Genomic DNA, 18805 nt, shown 5'->3' with positions numbered 1-18805 from the left:
GTCACTATGGTAACATAAACGCAAACAAGAACAAACAAGGACAACTTCCACAACTGGACAAATTTTAGATGAATGTTTAAAGTATAATATTATTTGAACATTTGTTCTATCTTGATTTTGAAGCTAATGAGATATAATGCAAAAATCAGAAAAAAATATATTTTAACACAAAACGCCTTTAGCATCGGCAACCAATTCTACACTAGAACTTGGGGATTTTATGCCCATTATGTTGGTGTCCATCTCATTTTTCATTTGTCACAAACGTCAGTTTCATTTTCATTTGTGTTGGAAAATTTTAATGTCACAAAAATCCAATAAAAATATACTTCTTACAGAAAAATACATATAGAAACATCAACAGCATTAATGGAAAATTTTTCAAACGTAACATAACGTAAGAAAAATTCCAAATACATTCAAATCTCCGACAATGTTAGCAATTTTAAGAGCTCCTCACATTAAAAGTGCCCGTTCCAGGTTTGCGGAAAGTAAGTTATTAACTTATAGGTTATATTAGCCCAACTTACATAATTTTTATAATATTTAAATGAGATGTCATCATACTAAAAATACACTTTTTTATTTTAGGATGTCGGAGACAACAGTATCAAACACGTTGTATTTGTTACATGGATGTTTTGTCATCAAATAGTATAGTAGAAAGGAAAAGACAATATTCTATAAGCTCCCATGTGATTATTAGTAATTTTAACCAAAATCTATTAGTCAGTCATAATCCAAAATGGAATCACGATTTTTATAGACAATTCTCAATATCCAGTGCTAGATTTGACAAGGAACCTTTAAAACCCTCCTCCAAGGTGGAAGAAACTGTTCAAGAACTAAAAAAGAAACAAGAGGAAGAGCAAAAAGTAAAGACCAAGGAAGTTACACCAGTTGTAGTTAAGAAACCATTGACAACAAGAGTTTGGGAGGAATTGGTCCATTACTATCATGGTTTTAGACTTCTGTTTATCGATGTGAAAATTTCCTCTGGGTTAGTATGGCGTGTATTAAATGGAAAATCCCTCTCAAGAAGAGAGTACAGGCTGTTAACGAGAACAGTAGGAGATCTCTTCCGTTTAGTACCATTTTCAGTTTTCATCATAGTACCATTTATGGAGATCCTTTTACCATTTTTCATAAAATTTTTCCCTGGAATGCTGCCGTCTACATTCCAAACAGCGACAGAAAAGGAAGATAAAACTAAACAGCGATTAAAGGTGCAATTAGAAATGGCGAAGTTTTTACAAGGGACTCTAGACAATATGGCTGTACAGCATAAAGAAAGGTACTCTACTGAGGCTAAACAATTTGTTGACTGGTTTCATAAAGTTAGAACTTCAGGTAAGATTTTATGAACATCCTAGTAGATACACACAAACAGGTCTGTTTTTGAAATATTTCACAATATGTAACAATATTAACACATTAAGCCCGAAAGCATAAATGCGCTCCTTTAGTCTGGGATCAAATGTGGGCCAAACCGGTATACACAATCTGTTAGTAAAAACATGGTGTGCACCAGTGCGGTGCACATAGGGCTAAACGCATTAAGCAAAAATTAAAAGTTTTGAATGATTTGGACCATGAACAAATTATAATTACTACGCTCTAGATATTCTGAACTAAAATGACAGGGCATGAAGGAATTAATATTCCAAATCATCAAATATAGACAAAAAAGTAATTTTAGATAGAATTAAATCTAACAACACTTTATAACAGACGAATTCAGTCTGATTCTGTATTTATTTATAAATTATTAAACAATTTAATTCAATGTCCGGAACTTTTAAGTAAAATAAGCTTCAATGTTCCACAGCATAGACTAAGATCTTTTGAACTTTTTCATATAAACTTTCATGCTACCAATTATGCCTGCAATAATCCATTTGATAGGGCCTTAAGGCTTTTAAATAGTCACTGTGATATAGATCCTTTTAATTTAAGTTTAAATCAATTTAAAACCATGATTTATAGTAAACTCAAGAATTGTTTCTAAATATTGAATTTTAAAGTGTATTTATAAGATAAATTAGATTAAAAATATAATGTTATTATAATGCTGTAATGGGGTGATCGCATCTATTTAATAAATAAAAATAAATAAATAAGTTTCGAGAAAAATGGTTTTAAAGGTTAGGACTCTCTGGTGTTTGTTTATTATTTATGCACTGACGAAGATTCGTTTATTTACTAAATTTGCGGGAATTACAGCGATGGCATCAGCCTACGTGTACAACATGACATAGCACTTTTTTCGCAGGGACCATGGAGACTTGCCACCTTCTTAGCCTGACTAGAGAAATTAAAACATGTTGTTATTCCTGACTGAACACATTCATAGCGGTGATTGATTTATAGAATGGTAGTCAAGATCGCTTGCTAACAGAGGGACCAGAAACTCATTTTCTGCAAAAATTGGCATAGCACCTTCTTTACCTGTACCCTTCATATAAACATTAAGAAAATAACAAAAATTAGAATAATAAAATCTACTGAAAAAAATGCGAATTAACAAAAGTAACAACATTCGAATACCTGGAAGTAATGATAACAATAGATGGGACACCGAAAAAAGATAAAAAAAGCAATTGAAAAAACCATATTAAATCAAGTTTCTGAACTAATGCCAGAAATAACGCTTAGTGAAATCAGAGAAGCAATGAGAAGATTATAGACAATAAATAACCAGATGATGAACTAGTTATCGAATCCCCTCAAAAACAGAGGCGAGACTCCAATCATAAAAAAACAAGAACTTTTTAATTTATGCTTATGAGAAAAGTTGATACCGTCTAAATGGAATAAGGCTATAACGTTTCTCATACATAAAAAAGAAGATATAAACCGACCATATGTACAAACTGTTCACAAGAATCGTAACGAGTTTTGATAAAAATATTAGACCATAGGAAGTTTTCCTTTTTTACTATAACTTAACCCTTCAACTAAATGATAAACAACTTCCTAAGTAAGATTTAGTCACTTAGGAATTACTAATTACAGTGGAACCTCGATAACTCGGATTAATCGGGACCACGACCGATCCGGGTTATCGAAAATCCGAGATAGCCGGAGAATATGGTAAAAATTAATAAAATACGGTATACTTACAGATAAACTCTGTTAGAATTGAAATAACATGAAATATTTTTATAAATATGCACAGTACATATTACCTACTCATTACAATTCTAAAAAAAACACCAAACCCAAACAATACAAGACACACAATACTAAAGACCATTGTTTATAAAAGAATTTTTTAAATAGTCTTTCCTAAACAATGCTGACAGTTTGAAATAGAAAGGAATAGATACTACAGACAGCTGGCTGTTGTTTCTGCGGCGTGTACTATGAGTAATTTTTAATCTCGTGTTCAAATTACACACATAAGTACACGACACAGAGAGTCTAGACACATTATCTCTCAAATATTATATTACATACACTTTTATTGTTGAAAGGATTGTCTGATAATTAACTATTTTGATTGGAAATAAGCCACAATTAAATTGAAAAATACAAAATATTGAAAATCAAAATGTTTATCTGATGAAAATCGGTCCGGGTTAGCCGGACTTCCGGGTTATCGGGGGCCGACTTATCGGGGTTCCACTGTAATTGTTTAAACAGTATGAATATTATATTTAATTATAATTATGTTTTGTAGGCGAATATGTAAAATCTGAAGATATAATGAAGTTTTCAAAATTGTTTCAAGATGAAATCACACTAGACTCATTAAGTAGAAGTCAACTTATTGCTCTCTGTAGGGTATTGGAAGTCCAAACTTTAGGCACCAATAACTTTCTTCGTTTTCAATTGAGGATGAAATTGAGGTCATTGGCTGCTGATGATAAGATGATACAGAAAGAAGGTGTTAATAGCTTGACATTGTCAGAAGTACAACAAGCGTGCAGGTAAACTTTATCAAATATATTCAATAGTTTTCAAGGCTTAAGACTGATAAACAGTAGATTAGATTACTGCTGTAGTAATTTATCAAAATTGCATTTGATACTCTCTTTGTTAAGTGTATTATTATTAGAATTTTATAAGCTACTGTACCCTTGCATTTCTTTAACCCGTTCGGGGGCACGACTGCATATACAGACACTTACAAAGGGGAATCACTGTCTCCATATGCAGTCATGCTCACGAATGGGTTAACCTTTATAACTCTATTCCCGGATTTCTAAGCATAATGCTTTTGGTAAATAATAAAAGCTGCAATATTTTCTTTTTAAACAAGCAATTGGACTTTGAAAGTCCTAGGTTTTCACCCAATGTGACTGGAAGTAGAACTGAGGTCAATATTTGAACTTTTCATGTAACTTTGTGTCAATTAATATAGAATTTCATTAATTTTGAGCCATTTTGCCAAACTTACTTTTTTGCCATAACTTTTTAACCGGAAATGACATCAATATTCATGCTCAACCTTTCAATACACGAAGATTTATATATACACGTGTACTATTTCTGCGACTACAATGTGGCACTTCCCATTGCACCTTTTTAGGGGGGGGGGGGCTATGGTTTGAAATATTTAATTTTTTTTTATTTCAAATAAAAGTGCATACTTTCAAGAATACTCTATGAAAATTTCAAAATAATCGGAGTAAAATTACCAGCGTGTTGAATATCTCTACCTTCTCGCCTTCGCGCCAGCACGCTTGAGCGTAGTGAGAAACGTTAAACAACTGTTCGCCTTCTCTTTTGTAGATTACTTCTCGATTCAAAAAACATATTCCAATATGCATCACTTTACGATTTGGCAGACAAATAAGAAGATGAAGATGCAGTTGTCAAAACTTTAAACGCATTTTTCTCAAAACTGCTTTTTCAAATGCGGTGGACATTGTAACTGAAAAACTACTCGGCCGATCTACCTGATATTATGCACATATATTCTTGAGACATTTCATGAGGTAACAACGTCGGGATATTTTTCTTTTTTTGCTTATTTTTTGTTCAACAATAATAAATCTGTTGATTTTAACAAAATTTTTACCAAAAATTTCATTTTTTTGATTTCTGAGTGATACCAAAAATTCAATAATCATTAAAAATAAAAAAACTCGACGTTGTGACCTTGTGAAACTCATAAGCTAATTAAATCTTTTTGAATTTTTTGTTTCGTATGATCTATAGTCCAAGTAAATAAGCTTAAAATAGGACAACAAAACCTCGCAATTTTTACAGAATGGATCGATTTGTTTGAAAATTTGAGAATAAGTAGTGGATAGTCCAAGGATCAAAATCTATATCATGTCGAAAGGCGCTTTTACCATGGGGGTGGTTGCCACACCATCGCGGTGGAAATTTTTTATTATATTTTAATCGCAAAAGTTGGTAAAAACCTTTATTCTAAGCAAAAAAGGTTTTATACATTTTTTTGATAAAATTGATAGTTTCCGATTTATTCGCTATCGAAAGTGTTAGTTTTATATCGACAAAATCAATGTTTTTAATAAGTTTTCTGCTAATAACTCCAAAAGTTTTCGTTTTATCAAAACGACTTTAGTTAACAAAAATGTACCTTTTGAAAAAAAAAACAAAAACTTTTTTTTTTATTTTCTTTAAGACCAATAGTAATCGACCTATACTTTATTATATGTTGGCTCTTCTTCGTCAAATGCTAAATATTGTAGTTTCAAAGTCAAAAGACGGGAAAACTATGCATTTTTCGAGCACAACTTGTTCAAACTAATTTAAAGTGCTTAAAAATATCTATCTCCAGAAATAAGAAAAAAGTTTATAGCTCAAAAATTAAGTGACATAATGAAAAGAATGTCAGTCCCTATTTTTTTCAGCGAAAAAGTGATCACAGGCAACCCCCTAATTAAAATTAGTCATTGACCTTATTGGGTCTTTTTCATTTATGTATTAATGTATTAATAGGTTCTAGAAGTTTGACCGGCTTAGAATGATTAGTTTAAAAATAAATGGAGTTAAAAGCGAATAACAAATTTTTGTAGTTTGGAAAAAAATGGCCTTTTCTTCAGAATAGCAAGATAAGCATCAGAGATACGAACAAATGTTTAAATATGAAATTGTAGCTTATTTAATTCCCAAGAACCTGGTTTGCAAAAATTTTTTGGCTTACTTTTCAATATTTTGGATTGAATTTTTTTCTAAATATTCTTTGAATTGTACTTAATATGTTTATTTAATTTAAAAATAAAATAATTGTACCATAGCTTCCAAAAAAATCACAAAAATGTGCTTGATTTGTTGATTTCAAACCATACCCCCTCCCCTTAACCGCAAGTATATATTTTTCTGTCTTGCTAAGGCGCGTTGAATAATGTATCGCTTACACCAGTGGTTTTCAATGTTTTTGAGTCATGTACCACCAAATCCTTTTAAAATTATTCTTGGTACCACCTAACTGAAATATCTGTCGAGCTAGGTAATCTAACTAACTATAAATATGCTGAATTTTGGCTGTGTTTTGTGTACCACCCCAAATAATGATATGTACCACCAGTGGTACATGTACCACAGATTTAAAACCCCTGGCTTACACTATTTCATTGACTTTAAAACATTACTTTCTATTACAACCCTGGAACCGGAAGTTCGAGGTCAAATTTCTCACATTTAAAACCATCTTTTGGCTATAAACCCTCATTCGACACCTCATTTGTCATTCTATCTTTCCTAATGACGAAGGAGTTGTGTTCACGGACAGACAGGCAGAAGGAGAAACAGACATGAAACCGGAAGTATATTTGTTCTTTTCTTGCTAAGGCACGTCGAAAAATATATCACTTGTTTTATTTTGGCAACTTTAGAACAGTACTTCCAATTTCAACTCTAAAACCGGAAGTCCGAGGTCAAATTTGTCACCTCTAATACCACCTTTGGGTTATAAGCTCTCGTTCTACACCTCATTTGTCATTCTATATGTTTTAAGAAAGGATGAGTTATATTCACGGACGGACAGACAGGCATGAAACCGGAAGTGTATATTTATTATCTTCTTGCTAAGGCGTGTCGAATAATATATCGCTTATACTATTTCGGTTACTTTAAAACAGTACTTCCGGTTGTAACGATAAAACAGGAAGTTTGAGGTCAAATTTCTTACCTTTAAAACCATCCTTGGATTATAAGCTCTCATTTGACACCTCATTTGTCATTTCATCTGGTATAATGACGGTGGAGTTGTGTTTACAAAGTCCCTGGGACAGACAGATATAGATAATTCAATGTTGTCACATTTTTCAAAATGGTTGAAAACAATATGAACGAAATATTCAAAAATAAGTAATTTAGTAACTTTCGGCCATCGATAATAATGTAATCTTTCATTCTGCGTTTAAATTTTTCAAAAATATTTATTAGTTTTCTCAGGATTCGATTCATTTAAACAGCATTAGACCAAGATTTTGCGCCTACCCCCTTAAAAATCAATAGTCTGCTGACAAAAAAATAGAATTGATTTGAACAAAATTTAACACTTATTGTGTGTTTTAAATGTAGAAAACATTTCAATTCGCACAAATATTCCAAAAAAAAAACAATAGGAAAAGTTTAAAAGCAAAAATACTAATATGTAGGTACTTATGTTTAGAGAATGTAAATGACATTTTAGATGCTTTTTATTCCATTATTTGGAACGCAATTGAACTTTTTGTACCAAAGATATCTGTAAAAAGATCGAATTTTCCTGTTTGGTTCTCATCTGAACTTAAGAGTAAAGTCATTGCCAAAAAGATTGCGCATAAAAAATATAAAACTACAAATAAGTATCACCACTATATTGAATTTAAAAATTTGAGAGATGAATGCTCATCACTCACTGTGCAGTCTTATAATGCTTACGTTTCAAAGATGGAAGTGAGAATAAATGAGAACGCTGGTGAATTTTGGAAGTTCATCAAAAATAAAACCAACGGACATGGTGCTCTCCCTGGCTCTATGTTTCTAGGTGAGGAAAGTGAGAATGACAAACAAAAAATAACAGAGTTTGCGAAACATTTTGGTACTGTATACAGCACTTTTAATGGTAAATCTCTGGATAACCTGGAGAGTAATGAAATTTTCTCACATCAGCTGGAGGTGGAAATTAGTAACCTCGAAGTCACTTTTGACAATTTACTGAATGTGTTGTTGTCATTAAATGTCAATAAAGGGGCTGGCCCTGATTTGATACCGAATTTGTTCCTAAGAGAAAGTGCAGTGTCCTTGTGTGAACCATTAGCATATGTTCTTAATAAATCTCTCCAGACGGGAATTTTCCCGAACAGATGGAAACATTCCTTTGTGTGTCCTATTTTCAAGGCAGGAGATCATAGTGATGTCAAAAATTATCGGCCAGTTTGTATTCAGTCAGCCTTATCTAAAGTATTTGAAAAAATGGTTTTGCCAAGTGTGGATAATTGTTTTAGGAACATTATTACGGACAACCAACATGGATTTGTAGGTGGACGTTCTACTCTCACTAACCTCTTTTTGTATATCGATAGTATAGGTACAGCAATGGATGAGGGTTACGAGGTGCACTCTATATACACCGATTTCAGTAAGGCCTTTGACCTACTAGATCATAATGTCTTAATTACAAAGCTGAGAAACTTTGGTATCACTGGTTCTTTATTAGCTTGGTTTACTTCGTATTTGCAAGGAAGAACATTGCAAGTAAGATCAGCAGGATGTGTTTCTAATGGATTTGAAGCCGTGTCAGGGGTTCCGCAGGGTTCCCATTTGGGTCCTAAGCTTTTTCTGTTGTTGGTAAATGATATTGGTAGGAACTTTAAATCTGAATATCTGATATTTGCAGACGACTTAAAGATATTTAAATGCATTAGGTCAGAATCTGATTGTGAGGGTTTGCAGAGAGACTTGGATTCTTTTGTACATTGGTGCCAGGAAAATAATCTTAGATTGAATGCTTCGAAATGATCATATATTATTTTTTCACGTAATAAGACCACCAGTGATTTTAAATACAAGATAGGAGATGTGGATTTATCTAGGGTTCAGGTAATTAAGGATTTAGGTGTGTTACTGGATAGAAAGCTAAGTTTCTTGGACCATTATGATGCCATTATTGCGCGTGCTAATCGGACATTAGGGTTAGTCATCAGAATGTCATATGATTTTAATAATTTGTTTGTAATTGTGAGATTGTTTTTGAGTTATGTTCGTTCATTACTAGAGTATTGTTCAGTGATTTGGAGTCCAAGTTATGAGAATCACAAATATCGAATTGAATCGATTCAAAATAAATTCGTTAGATATCTACGGTATAGATTAGGTACTAGAGGAATGCAATTGAATTCCAGTCAGGTTATGCAGATGTTTCATTTGCACCGTCTAGAGGATCGCAGGCGATACTTTGACCTTAATTTCGTATTTAAGGTGTTAAATGGTATTATTGTTGCACCTAGCATTCTGGGTCGAATAAATTTTTATGTTCCAGCTAGGAATTTGAGAAGATGTCCCTTGCTATCCGCTAGATCGTGCAATACACGTCATGCAGAAAATACGCCTTTAAATAGAATTGTTTCTAGTGTAAATGAGTTTCCAAATATAGACTTTATGGGAGTCACACTAAATGCTTTTAAAAGGACTATTTCACGTGAATTATTTTAATTTGATTTTAATTTTTTGATGTCGTTAGTTTAATTGTAAGTAATGTAAGTTAACTTGTGTTCAATGTTTAATTTTGACTTTTAATTTTAATTGTAAAATGGTGTTTTCCGTCAATAAATATTAATTTAATTTAATTTATTATAACAAAGTATGAAAACTCGAAGAGGTACCACAAAGTTTTTTATTTATTAAAAAGTCATATAAGGACGTGTTTCGGCTCTGCACGAGCCATCATCAGCTTAAGTACAGGAACATAGAAAACAACGGACTGACCAGAAACAGGAAGGAGAAAGAATCAACTAGTTAACATTGTATGTAAAAAGATGTACACACTTCATCATTATTGGATGAGCTACTAGAGCAGTCCGATAAGTACTTAGCCTCTCCGCCTGATGGCGCCACTATCGGAAATGAAGTGTGCTGTCATTTAATGCGTTCTCGTAGATGGCTAATGTCAAAATTTCAGCCAAATCGAAAATATAGTATTGTTGTGATTGCGTGTGAAAGTCAGCGTGTCCGCGGATTTTAATAAAATGGAAAAGGGCAATATCGGTCGGTGATTAGATTCTTGTTTTTGGAAGGGAAATCACGCTGCGAAATCAAAGAGCGCTTGGATGCTGTGTAAGGTGACTCTTCTCCTTCGATGGCAACTGTCAAAAATTGGTTTAATGAGTTTCAACGTGGACGAACGTCGGTTTTTGATGAGCCACGCGTAGGTGCCCCGAAAATGGCTACCACGGAGAATACCGTGACAAAAATCCACGATCTTGTATTGGCAGACCGCCGACTGAAGGTGCGTGAGATAGCTGACATAGTAGGCATCTCAAAAGACCACGTAGGTCATATCCTGCATGAAATTTTGGGCATGAGAAAGCTGTCGGCGCGATGGGTGCCGCGTTTTGCTCACTTCAGACAATAAGCGCAACCGTGAGACCACTTCAGAGCAGTGTTTGACGCTATTTAAGTGCGATCCAAAGGAGTTTTTACATCGTTTCATAACCGTCGACGAAACATGGATTCACTGGTATACACCAGAAACCAAGGAACAGTCGAAAGAATGGACAGCACCAGGCGAACGTGTTCCGAAGAAGGCGAAGACTGTCCAATCGGCCGGAAAGGTGATGGCCAGCATTTTCTGGGATTCACAAGGAGTGGTCTACATCGATTACTTGGAGAAAGACAAAACGATTACAGGGCCCTTATATGCCGAATTATTGGGCCGATTCGACGCTGAATTGAAGAAAAACGACCCCATTTGGCAAAGAAAAAAGTGCTCTTCCACCATGACAACGCACCGGCTCACACCTCCGCCGTCGCCATGGCCAAATTGGTCGAATTGGGCTACGAACTGTTGCCCCGTCCACCGTATTCTCCAGATTTGACTCCGTGCGACTAATATTTGTTTCCAAACTTTAAAAAGACACCCGCTGGGCAGAAATTGAAGTCGAATGAGGAGGTCATTGCCGCCACGGAAGCCTATTTTGCAGACCTCGAGAAAAGGTATTTTTCAGACGGGTTAAAGAAGTTGTAGCATCGCTGGGTCAAGTGTATCGAGCTTAAAGGAGACTATGTAGAGAAATAAATTGCCACTTTTCCAAAATTTTCCTTTTTCTTTTGTAAGCTAAGTACTTATCGGACTGCCCACGTATTTATAGCATTTTGTTCTTAATAAACTATAAAATATTGTAGAACTTCTGCATGTAGAGGAACCATCATGTGATCAGATCCACCATCCTGTGAACAGATCTGTTCACATGATGGTTTCTCTACATGCAGAAGTTCTACAATATTTTATAATTTATTAAGAACAAAATGCTATAAATAGCTCATCCAATAATGATAAAGTGTGTATATCTTTTTATATACAATGTTAACTATTAGTTGATTCTTTCTCCTTCCTGTTTCTGGTCAGTCCTTTGTTTTCTATGTTCCTGTACTTAAGCTGATAATGGCTCGTGCAGAGCCGAAACGCGTCCTTATATGACTTTTTAATAAATAAAAAACTTTGTGGTACCTCTTCAAATTTCGTACTTTGTTACCTCGAGACTACATTTGAGAAATATGGATACTTGTCTTCACGGTACTTAATGTTTTTCCTAGAATGTGCAGCATTTTTATTATTTATAGTGGTATGCAACAACCAAAAAGACTGATAATATAAATAATTTATTATTATTCAAGGAAGTGAAAATCAAGGATGTACAAATTTATCAGTCTTTCAACAATTTATTATTAGATTAAGATAAAAAAAATATGTAATTTATTTATGTATAATAAAGTAAATAAACAGTTAACTTGCAATAACTACTTGGTAATTAACTATTTAGTTAATTATAAAAATGCCACAAGGAAATAGCTTCAGAACAAAACTAGTTGGTACATATACATAGGTAGGTATTTTATTTAGGTGTAGGTATTGATACTGAATTCGCTCTACCGAGATTCACTTTGACACATTCGGAATAGGAAACACACAACACAAAAATTCCTACCTCACACTATTAACTGCTAAAATCAACTTAATCTTTCATTAAAAAAAGAAGAATTATTAGAAATAGTGGGAGTGTCTACTAATCTCATAAAATGCTGTGGACATTGAGGTATATATTAACATAGAGTGAGCCTTCACTCCGCGCGTCCTGACGACAAGATCTCTTCGACTGGTTTGCGCTATCTCTTTCTAGCACATTGTACCGAGAAACTAAGATGACATTAAGGTGTGAGTGTAGGCACGGAAGAGGAGGACAACTGTTGCAGCTTAATATGCGTAAGAGTGAAACAGCACTAATCCAAAGAAAAAAGATGGTGTCGTCACTTCGCTTTGAATGACACTCTCTCTATGTCAATATATACCTCTATGGCTGTGGAGTTTATTTCTACAAAATATTTTTATTTTGTACAATAAATAATTTTCTCATTTGTTATCAATACATTATAATGGTGTAAATAAATAATTATTGATTGGCGTAAGGTTTATGTTATTTTTATGTCTGTTTACTATTAATAATATTGGCTCTGAGCAGGTGCGTTGGTTGTGTAGTAATTTCCAGTCACTTCTGACAACTGAACTTTCCAAAAAAGAAATTACTAACGTCAGTGTCAAAGTGAATCTCGATAGAGCGAATTCAGTATACCATCTTTTTTTAAAATGTTTTGAATGATAATTCAGTAAACGGGCTTGCAATTCATCTTCATAATCAGACCGAGGAAGTGTTTGCTACAGATTTTCTTATGTTTAGGGGCCCGTTTATCTTTACGGCAACCATTTGTTACCTATTGTTGAGAAATTTGACCTAGGACTTCCGGTTTTAGAAATGCAACCGGAAGTACCATTTTAAAGTTACCGAAATAGTATAAGTGATATATTATTCGACGTGCCTTAGCAAGATGAGAACAAATGTATATGTTTGGTTTTTATATTATTTCCAGTTAAAAAGTTTTAACTGCAAGTGCCATATTATAGTCGCAGAAATAGTACATGTGACACAATAAACGAAGCGTATTGAAAAGTCAAGCTTGAAATAAACGATTATGGTCAAAAGTTTAGTAAAAATGACTCAAAATTAGTGAAATCGTATACGAATCGACTCAAAGTTACACTAACAGTTCAAACATCGACTTCCGGTTATACTTTCGGTCACTCTGGGTGAAAACCTAGGACTTACGAAGGCAAAGCTTGATAGAAGTCACAACTTTTATTATATCTTGCATCATATTGAAGTAAAAAAGTAATAATGTTTAGTATATTTATAATAAATAGTAAAAAGTAGTGTAATTATAGTATGTCTACTATAGTTATAGCGTTGATTGATAAATACGGAAAGATGCGAAAGCCTATGCATTATTTTGTTGTCTTTAAAACCTGCCCGTATAGTGGCGCGCCTAGCTTAAATTTGTTGTAACTAGCCTTAGAGGGAAGTGTAAAATTCTCCCTACTCAAGGAACTAGCCAAGAACACGTGGTTATTTTACGTGGCCCGTATTCAAAATTTTAACGCAGCAGTCACTATCATATTAATCTGTATTAATTTTTTTTTGTTTTTGTTTCTGCAAAAATGTTGAAAATATAAATTGACTATAGAGTTTTTTTCACTAGTCTTGACCTCAGAAGTAAATACTTTTCGAGTTATTTGCGAGTGAATATATTCATTTCTCAAAAAAAGTACGTTTTTAGACGGATTTTCGCAAATAACTCAAAAATGAAGTATTTCACCAAAAAAATATTCATAGCAAAAATACAGCTTATCAAAAAGTAAAAAAAAAATGTTTTATATATGACATATGAAGTCGTAGACCCAGTAAAAGCAGAGTTGTAGCTAACGAAAAGTAGGTTCTTATTATTTGTCAAATTCAAAATTGAATATTTCTACGTGAAATAACAAAAAAATTAAGAACTTTTCGGGGAAAACTTCAGGGAAAAGTTTTCACTTCTGTCGGCACTCCCATGAGTGCTTTATTTTTTTTTATTTTTTAATAAACTATATTTTTATTGAATAATTTTTTGCTGTGCTATTTGCGTAAAACAGCCTAAAACGTGTTTTTTTTTGTTAAAAAACGAACATATTCACTCGCAAATAACTCGAAAAGTATTAACTTAGTGAAAAAACTCACTTGATAGATACTAGATAGTATTAGGCTTATTGATATTATAGCTACCTAGCCTTATACAAAGTGGATTTAGAAAGTCCACATCTACATTAGACAACCTAGTGGATATTGAATCTGTTATTCATGGGTCATTTGGATGTGATCAAGTATGTTTGGCTTATGGCTATCTTTTATTATATAACGCGTGCCATTTGGGGATTAGATATAAGAATTCTATGAAGTTGGTCAATTCCAGGAAATATAAAATGTATTAGTAATTTCCTATATAGACGAAACTTATTCGAATAGATAACGTTCTTTTAGACTCAAAAATCCAATTAAACGACATTCCTCAATGGTCTACTCGTTGCACTTTTTCTTATTGCCATCAATGATATCGCTAAATCACTTAACCCACTAGTCATTTAGAAATTAGAGAATTGGCCGAACACTACTGGCCTAGAATTTTCTCCCACTAAAACGAAAACAATAATCTTCAGTAAAACTCCAAAGAAGCACATTATACTACCAACAATCTACCTAAAGAATTTTTTTTCTACTTTTTTTTGTATAGGCAGTACTGCCTGTTTTTCTTCAACGGTGCCTTTCATTCTGTCCCTAAATTGTCATTCCATCTTTTCCTTGGGCGTCCTATACTTCTTCTGCCTAACGGTGACTTGTCCCTGGCTATTCTTACTATGCTTGATTCAGACATCCTGCTTATGTGTTGATTCCACTCTTCTATTCTCTACACAGGCATTTATATTGTCTACCCCACATATGCATCTGATTTCCTCACTTCTTACCCTGTCCCGTAGTCCTTTTCCAGCAATCCTTCTTAAGATCTTCATTTCGTTGGTCTCCAGACGTCTTTGTATTTTGCTTGTATCTGGTCTTGTTTCGGCAGTATAAGTCGTAACTGGTCTAATAACTTCAGTCAAATGACTTATATATTCAGTCGTTTGTTTCCACTCTTAGGTGTTTGTTTTTCCAAATTGTGTCGTTTAGGCATCCGGCCGTTCTACTGGCTTTAATTATTAGTCTTTTACCTCTTCGTCGATATTATTGTCGGCTGATAGATTAATTCCCAGGTATTTACTTTTATTGCCTAAGTCCAATTTGCATCTTATTGGTTCTTTGGATATTACCGTATATTACTAAGCTTTTTGTTTTTTGGGCTGATATTTTCATATTCATTTCTTTTGTGTTAATGTTTAATTCGTGCAGTAATCTTTGTAGGTCGTCTTCGCACTCTGCTACTAACACGGTGTCATCAGAATAACAGAGTATTTTTTTCTCTTTATCGCCCATTTTGTACCCTCTTTTTTTCTTCACTTATTTTATTATTGCATCCAGCGTTATGTTAAACAGTAGAGGGCTTAGTGAATCTCCTTGCGTGATTCCTGTGTTTGCTTCTATGGGTTCTGTTATTATTCCATTGACTTTCATTTCTATTTTATTTCGTACAGAAATGTTTTCTATCAGTTTTATAATATCCAGTGGTAAATTTTTGTCATATAGTAGGTGTATCACATCTTTTAATTGTATTCTATCAAACGCTTTCTCTAGGTATATAAAACAGAAAAACCCTCGCTTGTTATATTCTAATGATTTCTCCGCTATTTGTCTTATCACAAAAACTACATCGTTATGATCTTACACTTCTAAATCCTTGTTGTTCAACCGATATATTTATGCACGCCATTATTTTCTTCATCAGTATTTTTGTTATGAGTTTCAGTATAGTGCTCCGTAAATTTATCCCTCTATAATTACTGGGGTCTGCCCTATCACCTTTCTTAAATAACGCTATCATCTGAGTGGTACTCCATTCTTCTGGAATTCTTCCTGTATTTATTATTTTACTTATCAGGATATTCAGTTCTTGGTGAAGTCTCTCTCCTCCGTATTTTAAAAGTTCATTAGCTATTCCATCTTTCCCTGGTGCTTTTCGATTTTTCATCTGTTTTAAGACGTTCGTTATATCTTCCTCTTTAATTTCTGTTTGCTCATCCGATTCTAATCCTGGTATTCCAGTTCTTCACGATTAGCTGTTTGTTACAGGTTTTTTAGGTAAGTTGTCCATGTATTTGTATCAATATTAGTTCTATCAATTCCTTCATCTCTGCTGTTTGACCTCTTATCATTTTCCACATTTCCTTTTGCATCCCGTATAAGTCGTGCTCCGTCTCTTTTGACAATGCTCACCAATGTTCTGTTTTCTTCCTTCTTACTATTGAGTTAAACTCATTTCGAACTCTTCTATATTCTTCATATGTTTGTCTCGTTCTTTTGTATTTGTATTCTAGCTAGATTATCTTTTTTTCTTGGCATTTTATTTTTATTTCTTCACAGATCCATGGTGTTCTTCTTTTCTTTCGTATATGTGTACTTATCTTACGTTCTCCAAGTGCATCCGTTGCTGCAATTTTGATATTATCTCTAATCTTCCTCCGACTTTCTTCTATGTCTTCATCTGGTGTTATGTAGTTTTCGTTCAGTACTTTTTGCAGTCTTCTCTGGTATAGATCTCGTGTTGACAAGTCTCGTAGCTGTTCTACCTTTATTCTTGTCTCACATTCAATAGGGTCTTCTTTCCTGTTTCTTTGTAGATATATTCTGATTTTTCCAAGTACTAGGTTGTGATCACTTCCGATATTAGCTGCACTTAAACATCTTATGTCTAGTACTTGAGAATGATTGATGTTTCTGTTTGTCAATATATAATCAATATCGGATCTGTGTCCTCCTGTATTTTTGAATGTATATTTTTGTCGATCTTTGTGTCTGAAGAACGTATTGTTTATTCGAAATTTGTTCTGAGAGCAAAAGTTAATAAGTAGTTCCTAAAGAATTTTCAATAAATTATTCAGAATTGATTAACTTCTTGGGAATAAAACTGGATAGTCGTCTATCTTGGTAAGACAATATACACTCACTCCGACTGTCAGCTCAAACGGCCTCAACTTAATGAAAAATATCTCTCATAAACAATGTGATGTCGACTTCCAAACTCTTATGACTGTTCACTGAAAGTTGGGTTTCAACCTGAGATAAAATACGCTAAAGTGTTACGTTTGGCTTGTTCTCTTGTATGGAATGAAAGCATGGATAATAAAGGCCAGCTCCATTAACAGACTTGAAGTCTTTGAAATGAGGTGCCTGCACCGAATGCTTAAAATATCATGGACATACTTAGGGGACATATTGCGAGGAGAACGATATACCTGTCGGCAACTGGTACCCGAAGGAAACATAGAGGGTAAGAGAGGTTTAGGAAAAGATGTCATGACTGCGTAATATTCGCCAAATGATATTAATGAAATTACTCTTAATAGAATAATGTAATTCTGACTATCTAATATCTCACATGACAATACAATGCACGGTGGACGCCTATGCAGAAATACACGGCACCTTTAAGAAGTAAAGTTAATAATAAATAATTCAATATTTATACTTAGTCACTATTTTCCCCCTAACTCGGAACATACCGACCGCACGAAAAATCTTGTGATTGTAGGAAATCGCGATTGCAACAATATAAGTCCTTACCATTTTTCTCTCGAAGAGTTTAAAGTGGCCGAGCGGGTTACTTAGTCAATTTCATTTAAGTAAATACGGTTGCAATATCTCCAAACAAAATATACAATCATCAGAAGAGACTGTAATTAACGAAAATAACTACCTAATTTTTTATCGAGATTATGAGACAAATAAGAAATGTACAATATCTAAAATCACCCAGTGCGTATTTTTCTCGTTAAATAATTTTTTTATTAAATAAATTATATTATTATATACATACATATAAAATTATTAAATAAATTTTAGAATATTCAATGATTTGTTTCAAGAATTCAAATTAAAAGACAAATTACAACTACAATTCTTGCTAATTTAAAAACGAGTTTCGAAAGTCATACATAGGTACTTACACTCCAATAATTATTTTAAAGATTGCCACTGTTATCGTTGAATGATAACTCAAATTTAAATGCATCAAAAGAAATAAATAATTTTTATTATAATCCAGTCAACCCGACCGACCCCAAATTCCGGTAACCATAGCTACCTGAATACTGTTCTGAAGCTATTTTCTTGTGGCATTTTTATAATCAAGTATATTCAAATGGGAAATAAGCCACAATTTTACCTAAAAATGATTTTATTAACGTTTCGACGCCCAAGTCGGGTGTCGTTGTCAAAATATAAAATAATACTAAATAAACAAAAATGTTGTTGCTTAGTAAAAAATTCTTCTAATAATTTATTTAATCTGACTCATTTATATCGGCAATTCAGACACGTATTATACATTTCAAAGTAGACAACTTTAAAATTATATTGTCAATATTGATGAGTTGCGTTCCTGGGACGACTTTACTAAAAGATAGTTCATTCGATTACATGAAATCAATCCCAACTCAAGAATATCCGCCACAAAAAATCATAGCATGTGATCTGTCTTTAAAAAGACAACCAAATGCAACGGTGGCACTGAAATTCTCGCGTTAGAGATTCCATAGTAAATCACGAGGGAAAACCAGGAAAAACCTCGTGATACTATCCCGACATCGTAAGTATTTGGGTTTACATTT

At 33.5% G+C, this 18805-nt stretch overlaps 1 protein-coding gene across 1 annotated transcript in view; it reads left to right on the top strand.

The window, feature by feature from the left end:
• The first annotated feature begins 249 nt into the window (after positions 1–249).
• Positions 250–18805, top strand: part of LOC114341463 (mitochondrial proton/calcium exchanger protein) — a 35023-nt gene continuing 16467 nt past the window's right edge. The window contains exons 1-3 of the mRNA XM_028292268.2: positions 250–491; positions 592–1350; positions 3683–3932. Of these exons, the coding sequence (XP_028148069.2) occupies positions 434–491; positions 592–1350; positions 3683–3932 (1067 nt within the window). The 5' untranslated portion in view covers positions 250–433. The remainder of the gene's footprint in view (positions 492–591; positions 1351–3682; positions 3933–18805) is intronic.

Source organism: Diabrotica virgifera, chromosome 5 (assembly GCF_917563875.1).
Source record: "Diabrotica virgifera virgifera chromosome 5, PGI_DIABVI_V3a".
NCBI lineage: Eukaryota > Metazoa > Arthropoda > Insecta > Coleoptera > Chrysomelidae > Diabrotica > Diabrotica virgifera.
This window is presented reverse-complemented; position numbering and strand designations above follow the sequence as displayed.